This window comes from Mercenaria mercenaria, chromosome 11, assembly GCF_021730395.1.
Source record: "Mercenaria mercenaria strain notata chromosome 11, MADL_Memer_1, whole genome shotgun sequence".
NCBI classification, from domain to species: Eukaryota; Metazoa; Mollusca; class Bivalvia; order Venerida; family Veneridae; genus Mercenaria; species Mercenaria mercenaria.
The window spans coordinates 18412671-18430804 of NC_069371.1; the positions used below are offsets into that span (position 1 = coordinate 18412671).

Consider the following 18134-nt stretch of genomic DNA (forward strand, 5'->3'; position numbering starts at 1 on the left):
CGTCATTAACATTGGATAAAATTGTGGTCCAACCCAATTGCTTTCAATTTACAATCAAGGTAAAACATGCTTGTGTTTACATCTTAGTTATAAATAGATAACCTCCACTGATTCAGCTGATAAGCACTGCCTACTTTATAGCTCATTTACATCCGATAGTCTGGTCGGATGTTGGGGCTTTAAATCAGCTTCATCATATGCGTGTTTATTGAAATGTGTTATATGTACCAATGTATTGTATATAATAAATTCATATATCTATAAAATATGATTAAATCAAATCCAAGGTTCGTCGGTCAAAGAATTGTAAGCTGCTTGTTTAGTTTCTTACTTTGCTAAATGGAAATTTCCCTTTAGGACATTAGCTTTACTAGTAATTTAATTAATATATTTATTTATTTATTCCAGTCTCATTCATATACACTATTAACAAATATACACGTATACAGTCATTCTAGACAATGAAAGTCTTGATGTTATTTCGACGCAGAAGTAGGAACCCCGCGTTACTGTAGAAAATGGTTGGTTATGCAGGGTATACACTTTATTCAATTGCTTTTTTATACTCCCGAAAGGTCGTATTATGTTATGACGCCGGTGTCCGTTTGTCCGTTCGTCCGATAGCAATTACGTGTCCGCTCTGTAACTCTTGAACCTCTTTAAGGATTTCAAAGAAACTTGACACAAATGTTCACCACATCGAGACGACGTGCAGAGCGCATGTTTTGGATGGCTCTCTTCAAGATCAATGTCACACTTAGTGGTCAAAGGTCATATGACTTTGTTTCGTGTCTGCTCTGTAACTCTTGAACTACTTGAAGGATTTTAAAGAAAATTTGCACCAATGTACACCACATCGAGTCGACGTGCAGAGCGCTTATTTTGGTGACTCGCTTCAAAGTCAAGGTCACACTTAGGGGACAAAGTTCATACCTCTGTAACTCTTGAACCCCTGGAAGGATTTCGAAGAAACTTGGCACAACTGTTCACCACATCGAGACAACGTACAAAGCGCATGTTTTGGACGGCTCGCTCTAAAGTCAACGTCACACTTAGGGGTCAAAGATCATATGACTTTGTTTCGTGTCCGCATCACACATGTCATTAGAAACTGAAAGACGATTTCGATCAATTTTAATTTCGCGCGAATGTAAGATTCTTACATGACTCGGTTTGATTTCCAGTTAAACAAAGAAGGAAATCAAACTCTGTATATTCTGCGATAAACAACGGTTGACGCGCGGACCGGTAAGAGAGCGTTATGACGTCAATTATAACGTCAAATTGCCACACATTGCCGATACATTACTCCTCGGGTAGATGGAGTCCAGCATAATATTTATTAAAATATGTCAATGAGCATATCAGAATGAAAACAATCAAGGTCATTTTGTGATTTATCGTCTAATTTAGTACGGTTCATCGTTCAGATGCTTCAGTATTTAACCTCTCTGGTTGACACCCTCGTGGTTCAATTCCTACGCATCTGAACTCTGAATCGTGGTAAATCAGACGATAAACCACTCGAAGGCCTTGATTATTTGTTAAATAACAGCCACGAATTACACTAAAAACTCTGCATTGAAATTACTCAGTGTTAGATATATTTCAAACTATACTTAAGCAAACTGCTAAGACGATTTCGATCAATTTTAATTTTGCGCTAAATGTAAGAATATAACAACCACGAACTACACTAAAAATTCTGCATTGAAATTACTCAGTGTTAGATATATTTCAAACTATACTTAAGCACACTGCTAAGACGATTTCGATCAATTTTAATTTTGCGCTAAATGTAAGAATATAACAGCCACGAACTACACCAAAAATTCTGTATCGAAATTACTCAGTTCTAGATATATTTCAAACTATATTTAAGCAGTTGTACTACTGCTTTAATGACTCATTGCAATGCCGGTGCCCGATGAATCAGTGTGACACCAGAAAAAATATATGAAGAGAACTTTTACAAAAGTTATTCTTGTATAGAATGAATATTAGATTAAAAGAAAATGTACACTGCTGTGTCACACAGGCATGCATAAAATGCCAAGCAGTGTATAAGAAAGTTACTTATTTATATTTTAGCACGATAAATCATTTTTTTACGAAAACAGCATTTAATAAAAGTGCCCTTTAATACAATACTGAGTTTTGATGTATACAAGCAATAGTATAAATCCACATCACGTGCTCAAAATTTGGTTCGATTAGCACTTTTCAATACATTATCGAGCAAAGACGTAGTGAGTTCTAGATATTTTTGCTGATGGTAGAGTAGTTGAAATCACTATAAACACTGCTCATGGAGACTATCCAGTAGGATCTCAGCAAATTAGAACATTTGGAAAGGCCTTGCCCATCAAGTTTTATCCCAAAAAGTGTGAGGTTTTAAGGACATGAAAAGCATTATCTATCCTTATAAGCTACAAAGCCACGAATTAAAGCCGTAAAGATCAGTGTGGATTTCAGCCGGAAAACACATTTACACTAGTTGCATACGGGCAACATGCCGAGCCCACCCTTTGACCCCTAACTGTGACCTTGACCTTTGAGATTGAGCCCGTCTCATTAAGTTAAAATTTCATGCCAAATTTAAACACGATTCCTCAATGCATGTCAACGTTATGGGCCGGACAAGACCTCATATTATCTTTGACCTCCAACTGTGACCTTGATCTTTAAAATAGGAACCTGGGGTTTGCGCTTGACACTCCGTTTCACTGAGTTTAACATTCATGCCAAATATGAACAAGATTCCTCAATGCATGTCCAAGTTATGGGCCGGACAAGATCTGACATGACCTTTGAAGACCTTAAAAATAAGAGTTTTCGTACATTTTTAAAACGGTACTGGTAGCTCCCTTGCTTGGCTCTCAGCATCTAAAGAGCTGTACCAGGGTAAGTATTATCTATTACTTGAAACATAGTTTGTCGAACAAACACTTTGTAGCTCGTGTTGTTGATTACATGCGACGTTAATTAATAAACAACAGGATGAATGTCAGATCCAGTTTGATTACATCAACTTTGACCAGTATTTTATGTATGCATACCGTTTAAGTCCATGACCTTGCGATAGCACGATATCTAGGATTTGTTTAAATAACAAACAAGTAGTCTGTCTGTATTTCAGGACAGATGATTTCTATAATATCTTAACGCTTATGCAGCTGCAAATATATTGCATATTAATTTATAGACATCTGGTATTCTATCCTGTGTTCATAACGTGCGTGTGCAGTTAGTATAGTACTGTTAAATCGTAAATATATCACATGTTTTAACAATTTGAAACAAGCAAATTGCTCTATCACGGATTATGTAAAACATACAGTATTAATACCAGCCCGAGTGTGACACTGCGTAGTGTAAACTAAGGATGCTCAATGCAAAGATGGATAAAAATAATACTGAATACGGTAATCCTTTCTTTTTACATCAAGGCAGTCTAATTACTTGGAATTTTCTTAAATGTTCCCGTACTTGGAGTCAGTGTTATAATATGAGCTAGTTCTTTTGCAGTCCAGTCAATGTATTTGTATAACAGAGGAACGGGCTGAGTGTACTTCCGCGTATGCGTCCGTTCTGCTCTAAATTCGCTGTTTGCGTTTGTGCTGCCAAATGATCTTGTTCTAGACTTTATTAATAACTTCGCATTCCCTTTGAGAAGGGTTGATCAAGTTATAAAAAAGCAATGTCATGGTCTACTGCCTAATGACTTTGATAGACGTCGTATTGAGAAAACGTGTCAAAATAATTGCAGTCCTGGATGCGATTAACCTGCAGTCCTCGGAATTGTTTACCGTTTCACGCCCGTGACAAATAGTGGCATTACTTTATTGAAACATGCCGCCATGTCCTATCAACATAACCTCCGTAACCTCCTTATGATAATTTACACGATCTGAACAGTAATTCTTAAACATTAAATGGTTTATTGTTGAAAACGTTTACAAGTCCTTTAAAACTGGAACGGTGCAATATCGTACGGAAATCACGCTTGGAGTGAATGTTTACTTCCAACATAATTATATAAAACATCACAGCAGCATACTGTAGCTTGCTGTTGTTGTTTTTCTTCTCGAGATGTTGTACATGTACATTTATACATGTTTAAAGTTCGCTTTGTAAACTTACATTTGTATCTGTTAATGCTATAGTTCTTTCCTTTTTTATGTATAGATTTTAAGTGGGAAGGCAACCTCACTGACGAGATGAAGAACAGTTTTACAGAAAATGGATTTTTTATTGCAAGGTGAATATGAAGATATTTCAGTAAAGATTTAATCTTCTTTTGCAGATGAACAGTTCTGTCATTTTTTTTTAAATACATTGTATGTAATAAACACTTGTCCGCTTGTCCATTCCAAACCCGCTCGAGTCGCCGTAATGCCTGGAAGGTATTTTGCTGGAGGATCGTGGTTCTACTCACTCGTGCTTTATTATAAACGGAAGGGAAGGAAAAACTAACATGTTATAAATTATGCTGATGTGGCCTTAAACTAAAATCATACTGTACATTAGATTATGTATATACGAAACATATGATCGAGCCATGCCATGGGAAAACCAACATAGTGGCTTTGCGACCAGCATGGATCCAGACCAGCCTGCGCATTCGCGCAGTCTGGTCAGGATCCATGCTGTTCGCTAACAGTTTCTCTAATAGCAATAGGCTTTGAAAGCGAACAGCATGGATCCTGACCAGACTGCGCGGATGCGCAGGCTGGTCTGGATCCATGCTGGTCGCAAAGCCACTATGTTGGTTTTCCCATGGCACGGCTCATATTATAAACTAGTTCATTGAAAAGACTTTACCATGTCATTTATTCCAACCTTTAACCGTGTAACATCAATCTTGGTTTGTATGAAGTTTATATTTCTTTTAAATTTTAAGACAATTCTTAGACTCAGAAGAAGTAGCAAACATATGGAAAGTTGTCGAGGATCCAGACGGAATTCTGAATCATGGATACATGGTACCGTACATTAATTATTTCATTATTCTAAATACATTGACAAATTTGTAGAATAAAAATATTAAACAACGAAAAATTACTAAGTTTTTCAAGATGTATATAAGACACTTGATGTTTGACCAAAACAGCATATAGAAATATATTTATAAATAAAAAATAAAAATAATTAAATTTAAATGTCATTGTACGAATGTCACGCATTTTCAATAACCAGGTGCATTAGGTACACGTGAAGAACATAAATACTTGTCTTCAAGTTGCTTTAATAATTATTCAAAATGCAGAGAAAAAGTGCAAATATATAGAAAGTTTTCTTTTATATTTTACTTAGTGAAGTTTATATAACTATGTACTAGCAACAATCACTGTTTTATTTATTTTGTGCGTTTGTTATAGCTTCAATGTTTATAACATTTACAAAATTCGGAGCCATAAACAAGCATCAGGCGTTCCGAATGACTGTTACTGCCCTGTGTCTGCTTTACTATCATTTAAGAGCTATTTAATATTTTTCATGAAGACTTACGAAGAAAATGGCAGACAGATACAAAGAACATTGTGTTCCTATCCTGGCCATGATGTTACTGGAATGGTTGCACGATGTGAAAAGGTGGATGGTTCATGTGAACAAGTAAGTGTGATATTCTAGGAGACAGTTAAAACAGCAAGTATTCTAACTATCAGAACTACTAAACCGGGATAAAAAAATAATTTTCTAACCACATTAATACACAATATATTTGTTTTACATTCAAGGATACCACCCATATGCAGTTGTATGCACAAATGAGCGATGTTTTTACATCGTAACGACTTGATTTAAAAATGGCATCTTTGCATAAAACGATTGATTCTCTGGACATACTAAAGACTTATTTAATTGAAGCATGTAAGAAATGGAAGTGGTTAGCAAGCGATAGATTAGGACAGCATTATGTATGATTTGACAAATTTGATTTCAGTTACTAGGATGTGAAGTGTATCACTGGTGTTCTATGTTTGTGAATAAAGAAGCATGCGTCGGCGGAGAGATTGTCTGGCACCAGGACTACGGGTATTCTTTTAAAACCGATTCGTTTAACAAATTAAAAATTTGAAAAAAAAAAATTATCTTTTACATATTTGTTTACTATGATTCAGTTTAAATGATGCTTATAATGTTGGTGTATGTTCAATTGATTTCTTGCTTTCAGACATTATATATTTGAGTTTATTATTTATATATCATGGCATAGTATCATTATATATAGACATGAAAGAACTGTCATGATATATAGCATGTATCTGGAAAGTTTAACATTGCATTAACACAAGTAGCATTATATACAGATATGAAAGTGCAATCTGTCATGATATATAACATGTATCTAGAATCATTGCATCAACACAAGTATCGTCATGAAGTATATACAGATATGAAAGTGTAAACTGTCATGACATAACATATCTGTCATGACATATAACATATCTAGAAACACTGCATCAACACAAGTATCATTATGAATTATATGCTATATACAGATATGAGAGTTTAATCTGTCATGATATATACCCTGTATCTAGAATCATTGCATCATTATGAAGTACATGTATATACAGTTATGAAAGTGTGAACTGTCATGACATATAACATATCTAGAAACATTGCATCAATACAAGTATCATTATGAAGTATATACAGATATGAAAGTGTAAACTGTCATGATATGTATCTAGAAACACTGCATTTGCCAAAAAAATTTGTATAATACAGATGCGAAAATGCTACATGATGCTTATATAACATATAATGCTGAAGTACTAAAAGTATCAAATAAGCCTTTAAGAATAAGTGAGAGAAAGGGTTGTGCTCTGTATTTCTTGTTCAATAGTCTGGAATTTTTTTCTGATTATTTTTTGAAGTATAAAAAAAAAAATCCTCTGCCTGAATAAAACAATATGAAAAACCTGACAACTAATTAATAAGGTTGTTTATTATTTTCCAATTTGCCTCAAATTTGTTGGAAGTTTGGTTTTTATTGACAATTCTTTATTAATATTGAATTCATGTTGTAGATAATATTTCATATTATTCACTGATAATAATCTACCAAAACTTTTACTTGAGAATATGAATTTTTTAATATATAGCGATGTTAAGTATTCTGGAGTACCTTTTGCTCCGAACAAGAAGCTTATTTTGTCTAATGCTAAGGAACTATTTTTAATCTCCAACTGCCTCTTAAGATCTTGAAGGAACAAACTTGAGTGTATACATTTCCAAAACAAATGTTCTATGGTTTCTGATTCACTCTTACAAAAGTCACATAGATCATTATCTTTCAAGCTTAATGTTCTTAAATACTTATTGACTGGCAAAATACGATGTAGAAGTCTATATTGCAGCCATTGTAAATTGCTGTCCCTTGTTACTTTAAATGGCATACTATAAAAATATTTCCATTCATCATAATTGAAGTGAAATTCTGAATTCCATTTTGTTTGGCTTGTTGGGGTATCAGAGTTTCTGTTTAGAATATTATAGATGTCTTTACATCCTGATTTTGATTTTAGTATTATTCCTATAGGAAAAGGAATGAATGGATTGCACTGAGATTCTGTTTCTGCTTCTGTTAGTGTAATTTGTTTACTGTAGTTCAATATAGCTCTTGTTATTCCAAGATAATGTAATGTGTTCACATGTATTTTTGTGCTATTTTTAAATTCTTCATAAGACATAAGCTTGTTTTGTCTATACATATCATTAATATATCTTATACCATTCTCATACCAGGATTTGAAAAATAGACCTTGTTTTCCAACAAGAATGTTATGATTATAAAAGATTGGACACTTTAAAAAGTCTGTCTTAGTTTCCACGGGAGTAACTTTTAGAAAATTGGAATATGATTGCAAAACACTTTTCCAAAATTTATTTGAAATTTTTTGTTCTATTTTGTCTGCATAATGTTTCCCGCAATTAATCAGTTTGTGTTTATCAAATAAATTGTCTGCCAAAATTGCCCAATTTGCTTGTGTGGCTAACAATCTTCTTATCCAGGTTATTTTCAAACTTTGAATAAAACACTGGACATTTGTCATTTTAATTCCTCCTTCACAGTAATCTTTTATTATGACTGATTTTTTCACTTTTGCTGGTCCATGCCACAGGAAGTTATACAAGGTGTCATTAATAGATTTCAGTATTTTGTCACCAGGATCAGGGAGAGAGATAAACAAGTGATTAAAGGCTGGTAACAATAAACTCTTAATAACTGTACATCTTCCAATTGGCGTAAGGTATCTCCTATTCCAAAACTTAACAGAATTTTCTAAGCTACTCAATTTATCTTTATAATTAAGTATAATCATCTTCTCTAAGTTAACATGAAATTGAATGCCAAGTAATTTAAATTCATATTTTCCCCAAGCCAGCTTGAACTTTGTCTTAATGGACTCGGTACTGAATTTTTTAGAACCAAACCATATTACATGAGTTTTTTCAAAGTTGATTTTGAGGCCTGAAATATTTGCAAAAAAGTCCAACTCTGTCAAGGTTTCATTTAATGATTCACTTGTTCCATCCAGAATTACTGATATATCATCAGCAAAAAGTGATAATAATTGTTCTATACCATTTACCTTTATACCTTTTATTTCTTTGTTCTTTTTTATTTTCTTAGTAAGAATTTCAGAGCAGAGGATAAATATATAAGGTGACAAAGGGTCACCCTGACGGCAGCCACGGCCAATATTAAAAGAATCTGATAAAAAACCACACTGGCATACAGATGACTGTATATTCGAATAAAAGAGTTTTACCCATCTTTTAAGACAATCTCCAAAATTAAAGAAATTCAGTGTTTTCTGAATAAATACCCAAGAGAGGGAATCAAATGCTTTTTCAAAGTCAATCAACAATAATAGACCAGGAATGTTGCTTTCTTCAGCAAAATGCATTATATCATAGATCAGTCTTGTATTTTCACCAATATACCTATCTTTTATAAAGCCTGTTTGTTCATCGCTAATGATGCTTTTCAGAACAGTTTTTATACGTGATGCAACTGCTCCAGAAGCTATTTTATAAACAGTTTTCAAAGTGTTATTGGTCTCCAGTTTTTAAGGAACTGTTTTGGTTTGTTCTCTTTCGGAATGCAAGTAATTATACCATGTCTTTGGGTAATAGACAGTTGTCCTATTTCTAAAGCATAATTCAATGATCTGACAATAAAATGACCCAAGTCTTTCCAAAACATTTTAAAAAGTTTGCTGAGAAGCCATCACTTCCTGGTGATTTATCATTTGCCATACTGATCAATGTGTTACTAGCTTCTAAATATGTTAGTTTACCTTCAATCTCTTTACTTTCTTGTATGCTTAATTTTCTAACAGGTATATTTTCAAATAATTCATTCAAGTCAATATCACTTATCAGTGAATCATCTTTACAAGAATACAATGCCTGATAAAAAGTTTGCATTTCCATCAAGATATCCTTTTGTGTGTTTATTATCTTCCCATTTTCTAGCTCTATCTTTGAAATAGTTTTATTGATATAATTTCGCTTCTCTAAATTACAAAAAAAACTTGAAGGTTTTTCACCTTCGTCGATCCACTTTGCTTTTGATCGAATAATATGTCCTTTCAACTTATTTTCTCTTATCTCTTTAAGTTCTAATTTCAATGCTTCCATTTGGTCAGCATTTTGTTCATTTAAATTTTCTTCAAAATCTGATATCTTTGAAATTAAATCAGCCTCTGTTTTGTCAATTAAACGTTTCTTATAGCTACTATATGATATTGATGTTCCTCTCAGTTCCATAAGCAATGTCTCTAAAAACAATTGGTCGTTAATAATAAATTCAATTTCTTCATTTGGGATTTGATCAATATTTTCTGTATTATAAACTCGTAAGCAATATTGTTGCTTTACATCCCTTATTTTTTTCCTGATATTTTTTAAGTACTCTTCATCTTTAAGAAGGGAATTATTATGCTTCCATAATCCTTTGCCATGTTCTACCTCGGAAAAACTTAAACATATAGATGCTATTGAGTGATCTGACTTATAGCTAGTTTCAATATCAGCTTTTGGAATATTTATCAAAAGATCTTCTGTTAATAAGAAAAAGTCAAGACGTGCTTGCTGGAGAGGATTTGAACGACGCCATGTATATCTTTTTTTTATCAGGAAAACTTTCTCTAAAAGGAAAGGGTCTACTAGTTGTCTATCTTTCATATATTCTAGAAGCTTTAATCTTGCTTTATTATTATTTATATGCTTGTAATTATCATAGTCTAAAGATGGGTCAAGAACTAGATTGTAATCTCCACAAATTATATATGATTCATTACCTATTTTGTCAATAAGGGTGAAAATCTTATCATAAAACTCAGGATCATCTGTATTTGGTCCATACAAATTAATTAGTGTGATTCTATTTGTTTCTAGGGTAATATTTAAAGCTATAACGTTACCAGCATTATCCGAATGAGCCTTATGTACTGTATATTCAAAGTTTTTATTAAAGAGAATTGCTACACCTCTAGCATTTGAAGATGAAAAACTAAAATAGCATTCATTATTCCATTGTGAGTATATAAACTTTTCCTGACTCTTGGTGAAATGGGTGTCTTGTAAACAGTATATATGATAATTCTTTTCTTTTAAAAATCTGAAAGCATCTGTTTGTTTCTTATTACCATTTAGGCCACGGCAATTTACCGATAATACTCTAAGATCAGCCATAATCTATACATAGTATGTAAACAGACTTGATAAACATATTCATGATACAGATTACCCTTTCCAATAACAGCAAAATCAGAAGAAGAGAGATGAATGTGTGCAAAATATGTTAAATGTACAAATTATACAGAAAAACAAATGTAAATTTCTATAAATACAAGTATCACACTGAATATTTAGGTAATTTTTGGATAAATATGTAGGTATTTTATGTTGCTTGCTTTATTCCTTTTCAAAGGAAAGGACCTATTCTCTTCACACTTTGTGTGTTAAGAAGAACAGCACTGACATAGAGACCAAGGATGAAACAGATATTAGCACAACAACCAATCAAGAATTTTTCTTAGCCTTCAAAACAAAAATATACGTAAAGTCTATTTCCTGAAATGTGCTCTTTCATTGTAGATTTATGGACATTCACGAAGCTAGAGCTTAAATGCCTAAAAGTTATAACAACATTTTTGGTAATCCCATGTATAACCTTACACACAAAAACAACATATAAATTCACAAAAATCATAGATCATGTCACAAATTTATCAATATCAGTCAGAAGCTGGTGTTCAAGCATTGTTCAACCTTTGTAGGTTATTAAAACACTTATATAATGTAACTATTTTAAAAACACATTATGTTTGATAGTGTGTTTAAGTGAAAGTATCTCAAATAAGACTATTATTATATAAACATATGTTTATATAATGTCTCAAGTAATGATGGAGCTGATGGTATCATATATGTCAAATTTATATCTGTTCCCTTTCTTTGTGGAACCATAGACACTACCATTGAAAAACCAGGCACTGGAAATTTCTGGATGTAGAGAAAGTCTGCTAATAAGACCATGGTTTAACTTTGTCACATCATCAATGAGTCTGTGACCAGCTTCTTTCAATGCTTTTCTCTTTTGCATAATTGCAATTTTAGCGTTGTTATTTTTTAATTTTATCAATACAGGCTTTACGCTGTCTGGCTTTCCAGGAATTCTATGAATTGCCAATATCTGTTCCTTTTCTAGGGTAACCTTATGTTTCTTAAGGATTTCTTGAACACTGGTTGTCAAGACTTCTTCAGTTTCATTTTCCTTCACAGTTACATTCATTATTTTGACATTGTTCTTTCTGCTGTACTGTTCATTATAATTTGCCTTCTTGTTCGCCTCTTGTGCCAAAATTTTATTCTTTTCAACTTGATCAAATAGGTGTTCAAGTTCTTGGTCTTTTTTAGTTTTTATCTGGACTATTTCTGCTTTTAGCTCTGCATTGTCAAACTCTAGGCTGTGTATTCTATCAAAGAGTTCTTCTGTTTTTTCTTTAATTTTTCTGTTTATTATATCAGTCATTTTATTTTCAATTTTTTCCATTATGTTTGTGATTGTTGTTGTGATCAAATTTTCAATGTCCTCCTTTTTCATCAGTGTTTTGAGCTCACCCCTAACTTCAGTTAGGCTTTCACTCATGCAGTCTAACTGTGTGTGTATGTAGGTCAGTTCCTCTGTACTACAATTACTGACTTCAGAGTGTGTGCGTTTAGCTGGAGGCTGTCCATTTTTCTTTTTACCAGTCTTATTTTCTTTTTCAATACTGCTCTTTTCACTGTTTCCAATCATATTTCCTGCCTTTGTCTCCTTTGCTTTATTCATTGTTGTATATTTAATCCGCTATGAAAGTTATTTATATATCATGACAAAATGTATTGAAATACAGCAATGCTAAAGAAAACGGCATTTTTATAATATCTTGTTAATATCCTCTAGTCAATTTACACAGTTCCCGGGTCCGGGTCATCCTGATAGATATAGTCAAAAGAATGGGCGTAGATATACTATCTAAGCAAAATGCCTTTCCAACAGTCGATGTTAAACAAATGCTCAAATTATCATTTTAAAGACTTATAATGATTTTGTTTGTAACGCGGTTGCTACAGTTTTCAGTATGAACAAGAAAATATATTAATCTTTTGTTAAATTCAGTTTTCGATAACTGTTTGTTCCAATATTTGTCAAAGCTTTAAATATTGATAAAAATTTAGAAAGTTTTAATAAATCCATAGTTTTTATATAACTTCCCTTTAAATAAGATCATGAGCAGTATTAAAAGAAGCGCTTTTGTAACCATGTAATTTTGCATAATATCTATTTGGGAAGCCGTTTCATCTGCTATAACATACATTTTAATGCCTAATGGTACTTTCAGTTCATGGTAATAGTTGTTCCTATTTTACATCAAATGTTTAGGTACTGGTACAATGATGGAGTCTTATATCCAGATATGATAACAGTATGGATGCCTCTCGATAAGTGCAGGAAAGATAACAGTTGTATACAGGCAAGTACACTATTCCATCTAGAGATCTTTTGATAAATGTAGGAAAGATAACAGTTGTATACAGGCAAGTACACTGTTCAATCTAGAGATCTTTTGATAAATGTAGGAAAGACAACAGTTGTATACAGGCAAGTACACTGTTCAATCTAGAGATCTTTTGATAAATGTAGGAAAGACAACAGTTGTATACAGGCAAGTACACTATTCAATCTAGAGATCTTTTGATAAATGTAGGAAAGACAACAGTTGTATACAGGCAAGTACACTGTTCAATCTAGAGATCTTTTGATAAATATAGGAAAGACAACAGTTGTAAATCATATAGGCATTCGGCACATTTGCTTGGTCAGTAATGATGCTATTTATGATAAAAAAAAACACCAGCAGACAATATACGACCCGAAAATAAATCCCGCACCCATTTACTATAAAATAATTGATTTAAGGCATTCAAATTATTTGAAACTAATATTGCTACATTTTACGGCGATCTACGTTTCAAATATTCGCACGCCAACAACACCAATCGCATGTATCTTTCAGTTCCCGGGCAGATCATTTACATTTCATTGTTCATTAAGAAATAAGTTTTTAAACATTGACACAATTTGACAATTGCGCCAATAAGACACGATCGTGGCGATGCAAATATCACTACTAAACAGTCATTCAAAAGCTTCTAGAAATAAAATACAGGTACGTTTGTTATAACAAGTACTTGTGATTAAAGAAGCCTATATTAACATTGCGTTCTCCTCTTGGATTGCTTGACTAGTGTGTGGAAGTCAAGGGCGGATACTTTGAAGTTTTATGTCTGTACACAGACTGTGAACCATATTCAAGCACAATTGTCATTATTTTTAGAATGGCCCTCGTAGACCAGTGGGAAGAATACTTTATACAAATTTCTACTGCATGTGTTATTCACTCTACTACATTTAGCTTGCATTTTTATTTGTCTAGCATTAAATTTCAACTCTTTCACATTAGGTCTTAAGATCGTCCAATAAGATGGGTCGAGTAAACCACAGTAAAGTACCTAGTGGTCAAATGAGTGCAGACCCTGAACGGGTAAACGACATTATGAAGAAATGTGAACATCTTTACCTTGAAATGGATCCAGGTTGTGTTATATATTCTAGATGTAGTGGTTTTAGTTGTATTAATGTGTGGTTACTTTTTTGCTACAGAACGATAAAACTTTTATTTAAAAATGCAAGTCATAATTACCTGTTTTTCGCCTTTGATGTAGCCATATGTGAAAAATATTCAGAAAAAATAACAGTTTTTTTCAGGGCTCTTTCATATGTTTATTTGACGAACATTTTTCATTTCTGTTTATTGCAACAAAATATTGATTTTATAATATTTTATTACTCTTTGATAAGAAGTTATTATAATAACAAATTCAACATATATAATCAAAGGGCAAAAGGGTCGTACAGGAAGTTCTGACAACATTAAAGACTTCTCTCCAAACAAACATTCCTACCGTTTGAAATTTTAGTTCATGATATTAAAAAATTACTTTCTCTTATCAATATGCAATAGATTCAAACATAAAAGTGCCTATATTAAAGTTGATGAATTGTGACATTTTTCAGGTGACGCCTTGTTTCACCACGGAAACACATTACATCGGAGCGATGAGAACAAAAGCAAAAATGGGCGTTTGGGATTCCTGTCGTGCTTTAATGGGGCACACAATTCACCTGTGTTTAAAACAGGATACCCTTCATACAACAAACTAGAAAAGGTAGTTTTAGTGATAAATAAATTTGTTGTGTTGCAATCCAGAGAAGGCGATGTGAAATTAAGTTGATCTACAAATTGGTAATCACACTCTCAGTACACAATATTTAACATTATACTGAAAAAAATTCTCTAGAACTTTTGATTACGTTCAATACTTTAACTGTCACCTAATTAACTGTATTTATTTCCAATGTTCCCTTAATATAATTTTGTTAAGTATGATTATGATAGTGATATGTTTCATGTCAAAATGAAAATAACTTTTGCTCTTTTTAACTCACCTGTCACGTAGTGACAAAGTAAGCTTTTGTGATCGCCCTTCGTCCGTCGTCCGTTCACAATTTCTTGTGAACACGATAGAGACCACAGTTTGCAATCAAACTTACACACAACTTGTTTTGGCATAATATCTCGGTTCCTTTCGAAAACTGTCTAGATCCCGTCATGGGTTCCAGAGTTATGGCCCATTAAAGGGCCAAAATTTACTATTTTTGGCTTGTGAACACGATAGAGACCACATTTTGCAATCACCTTGAATCAAACTTGCACACAAGCTGTATTGGCATAATATCTCAGTACCTTTCGAAAACTGGCCAGATCCCGTCAATGGTTCCAGAGTAACTGCCCCTTAAAGGGCCAAAATTTGCCATTTTTGGTTTGTGAACATGATAGAGACCACACTTTGCAATCAACTTTAATAAAACTTGCACACAAGCTGTATTGGCGTAATATCTTGGTTCCTTTCGAAAACTGGCCAGATCCCATCATGGATTCCAGATTTATGGCCCCTTAAAGGACAAGAATTTGCTATTTTTGGCTTGTGAACACGATAGATACAACATTTTGCAATCCACTTTAATCAAACTTGCACACAACTTGTATTGATATAATATCTCAGTTCTTTTCGAAATCCGGCCAGACCCATTATGGGTTTCAGAGTTATGGCCCCTTAAAGGGCCAAAATTTGCTATTTTTTGCTTGTGAACACGATAGAGACAACATTTTGCAATCAACTTTAATCAAACTTGCACACAACTTGTATAGAGATAATATCTTGGCACTTTTTAGAAAACTGGCCAGATCCCGTCATGGGTTCCAGAGTTATGGCCCCTTAAAGGTCCAAACTTTGCTATTTTGGCTTTTGCAGCCATATAGAGACTTCATTTATGGTTTGATTTGATACAAACTTGCAAAATATCTTCAACAACAATACATCTTGGATTCCATGATGAATCTGTCAGATTCAATCATATGTTCTGGAGTTATTTTATATCTGATTATGGATTTACATCAGTAAGTACTTATAGGACTCATTTGAAATTTCATTATTGACATTAGTTGGACTGAGACAATCAGGGTAGATAACCATGGACTGATTTATGTCAAATTACCTCCCTTTGTTTCAAATCAAAATGGGTATATCTCCATAACAAATGAAGATACTGATCTGAAATTTCATTTATGTCATCACATGGACTTGGACAATCAGTTTAGATATATATTGACTGATGGACTTGGACAATCAGTGAAGATACATATAAAATGAATATACCTAGCAGCTTCTAATGAGATTGGTTTAAAACGTTATTTATGTCTTCTATGGTAAGAAATTTCTATTTTTACTTACTTTTCTAATATATTGTTGTAAAGGCTTGTACTCTGTATCTTCTACATGCATATACCAATGCATGATTATCTCTCCTGATTTTAATAAAAATGGATTTATCTCAGTAAGTATTTGTAGGATTCATTTGAAATTTGAAATTTCATTATTGTCATTAGTTGGACTAAGACAATCAGGACAGATTACTATGGACTGATTTTATGTCAAATTACCTCCCTTTGTTTCAAATTAAAATGGGTATATCTCCGTAACTAATGAAGATACTGATCTGAAATTTCATGTATGTCATCACACGGACTTGGACAATCAGTTTAGATACATATTGACTGAATTTATGACAAATTACCTCCCTTTATTTTTATGTAAATGAATAGCAGCTTTTAATTAGATTGGTTTTAAATGTTATTTAAGTCTTCCAGGGTAAGGAATAGTCATGCTAGTACAAAAATGCAGCATTTGAGCATAGGACCCTCAAACTTGGTATGGAGATTGGCCCTAACTAGTACGTGACCCATAGTCAAAACGGACTGTTACAAGAAAATACTTATCCTTATGATATTTGATGTGTATGCCTATGTGATCTATGTCAAAACTTGATCTTATCATTAAGAGCAATAGTACTCAGGTGAGCGATATAGGGCCATCATGGCCCTCTTGTTACGAAATGCGATGGGTAATCCGGAATTACGGGCACTTGTATTGTAACTAAAAGCGAAGATACTCCTATAGTTTCATTTATTTACGAAATTTCAAGTTTGGACGTGTGAACTAAAGACAGCGATAAGGCAAGAGTTAGAAACTTGGAGCAAGAGTCGAATTGACGTTGCATTTTTTTTCAAAATATGTTCCGTGTTGAAACCATATAAGACGGTTTCGTGATAACTTGTTGTTTCAGGAAACATGCCCACAGACTATCTTGTCATTGTTGCCTAAAAATTGATAAGTCAATGTCTTTAAATGATAAAATGCTGGTGAACTTTTTACAAACAAACCACTCTGTTCATCAGTTATATCCATCTAAAGCATTATATATGTCGTTTACTATCAGTCTTTGCTCACAATGCTATCCATTGGCATTTATGCTTCTGATGCGGAAGTGGAAGAATGGAGATCGGTTCATTATGTGTCCCCTAATAGAAGACTTATTCATTCCATAATACTCTTATTATAACGACTTATCACAAAGATATGGCATCGAGTAGTAGTTTTACATAATTTTACAAGTCTGTGTGGATGCTTTGCCAAGCTTTAAGCCAAATAGCAGCCTCGTCCGATATTTCAGAAGAATTATAAGTTTTATACGTTAGTAATTAAGCAAGGTTTATTTCTTGCTACTGTGATGATAGGTGACATTGGTAAAATGTGTGTAATTATAGTCTGTATGATTGTCGTATCAGAAGAAAAGTCCACGTATTTCTGGTTTGTCCCTCGTATATATATGCTTAGTTGTGAAAGGGATATTTCCTTATTATTGTAGCGTGCACGGTTTAGCTCAGTATATGAGATATATATAATTTTCCTATGGGCATACTTGCCGACTGATTGGAAAACAAATGATTTTTAAAATGATTGGTGAAATATAAAATAATTAATGCTAATCAATCTATCTCAATTTAACTGATGACGAGCACTCAAAATTCGTGGAGTTTGGTGATTCACAACAAACAATACATAAGATTTTACCTAAATACCACTAGATATCAAGTTCCTAT

At 33.2% G+C, this 18134-nt stretch overlaps 1 protein-coding gene across 5 annotated transcripts in view; it reads left to right on the top strand.

Annotated features, from left to right (window-relative positions):
• LOC123543281 (L-proline trans-4-hydroxylase-like) overlaps positions 1–18134 on the top strand; it is a 30672-nt gene continuing 12538 nt past the window's right edge. For 2 of the 5 annotated variants that reach the window (XR_008366281.1, XM_053518672.1), the window contains exons 1-8: positions 3103–3425; positions 4189–4261; positions 4904–4985; positions 5506–5616; positions 5948–6039; positions 12953–13043; positions 14034–14166; positions 14648–14799. Coding sequence is in view for 3 of the 5 variants with exons in the window: in XM_053518672.1 (XP_053374647.1) it covers positions 3386–3425; positions 4189–4261; positions 4904–4985; positions 5506–5616; positions 5948–6039; positions 12953–13043; positions 14034–14166; positions 14648–14799 (774 nt within the window). In the remaining 2 variants the exon portion in view is untranslated. Of the gene's footprint in view, positions 60–3102; positions 3426–4188; positions 4262–4903; positions 4986–5505; positions 5617–5947; positions 6040–12952; positions 13044–14033; positions 14167–14647; positions 14800–18134 lie in introns of those variants that run through there. The other 3 variants (XR_008366280.1, XM_053518673.1, XM_053518675.1) reach the window with 2 other exon arrangements.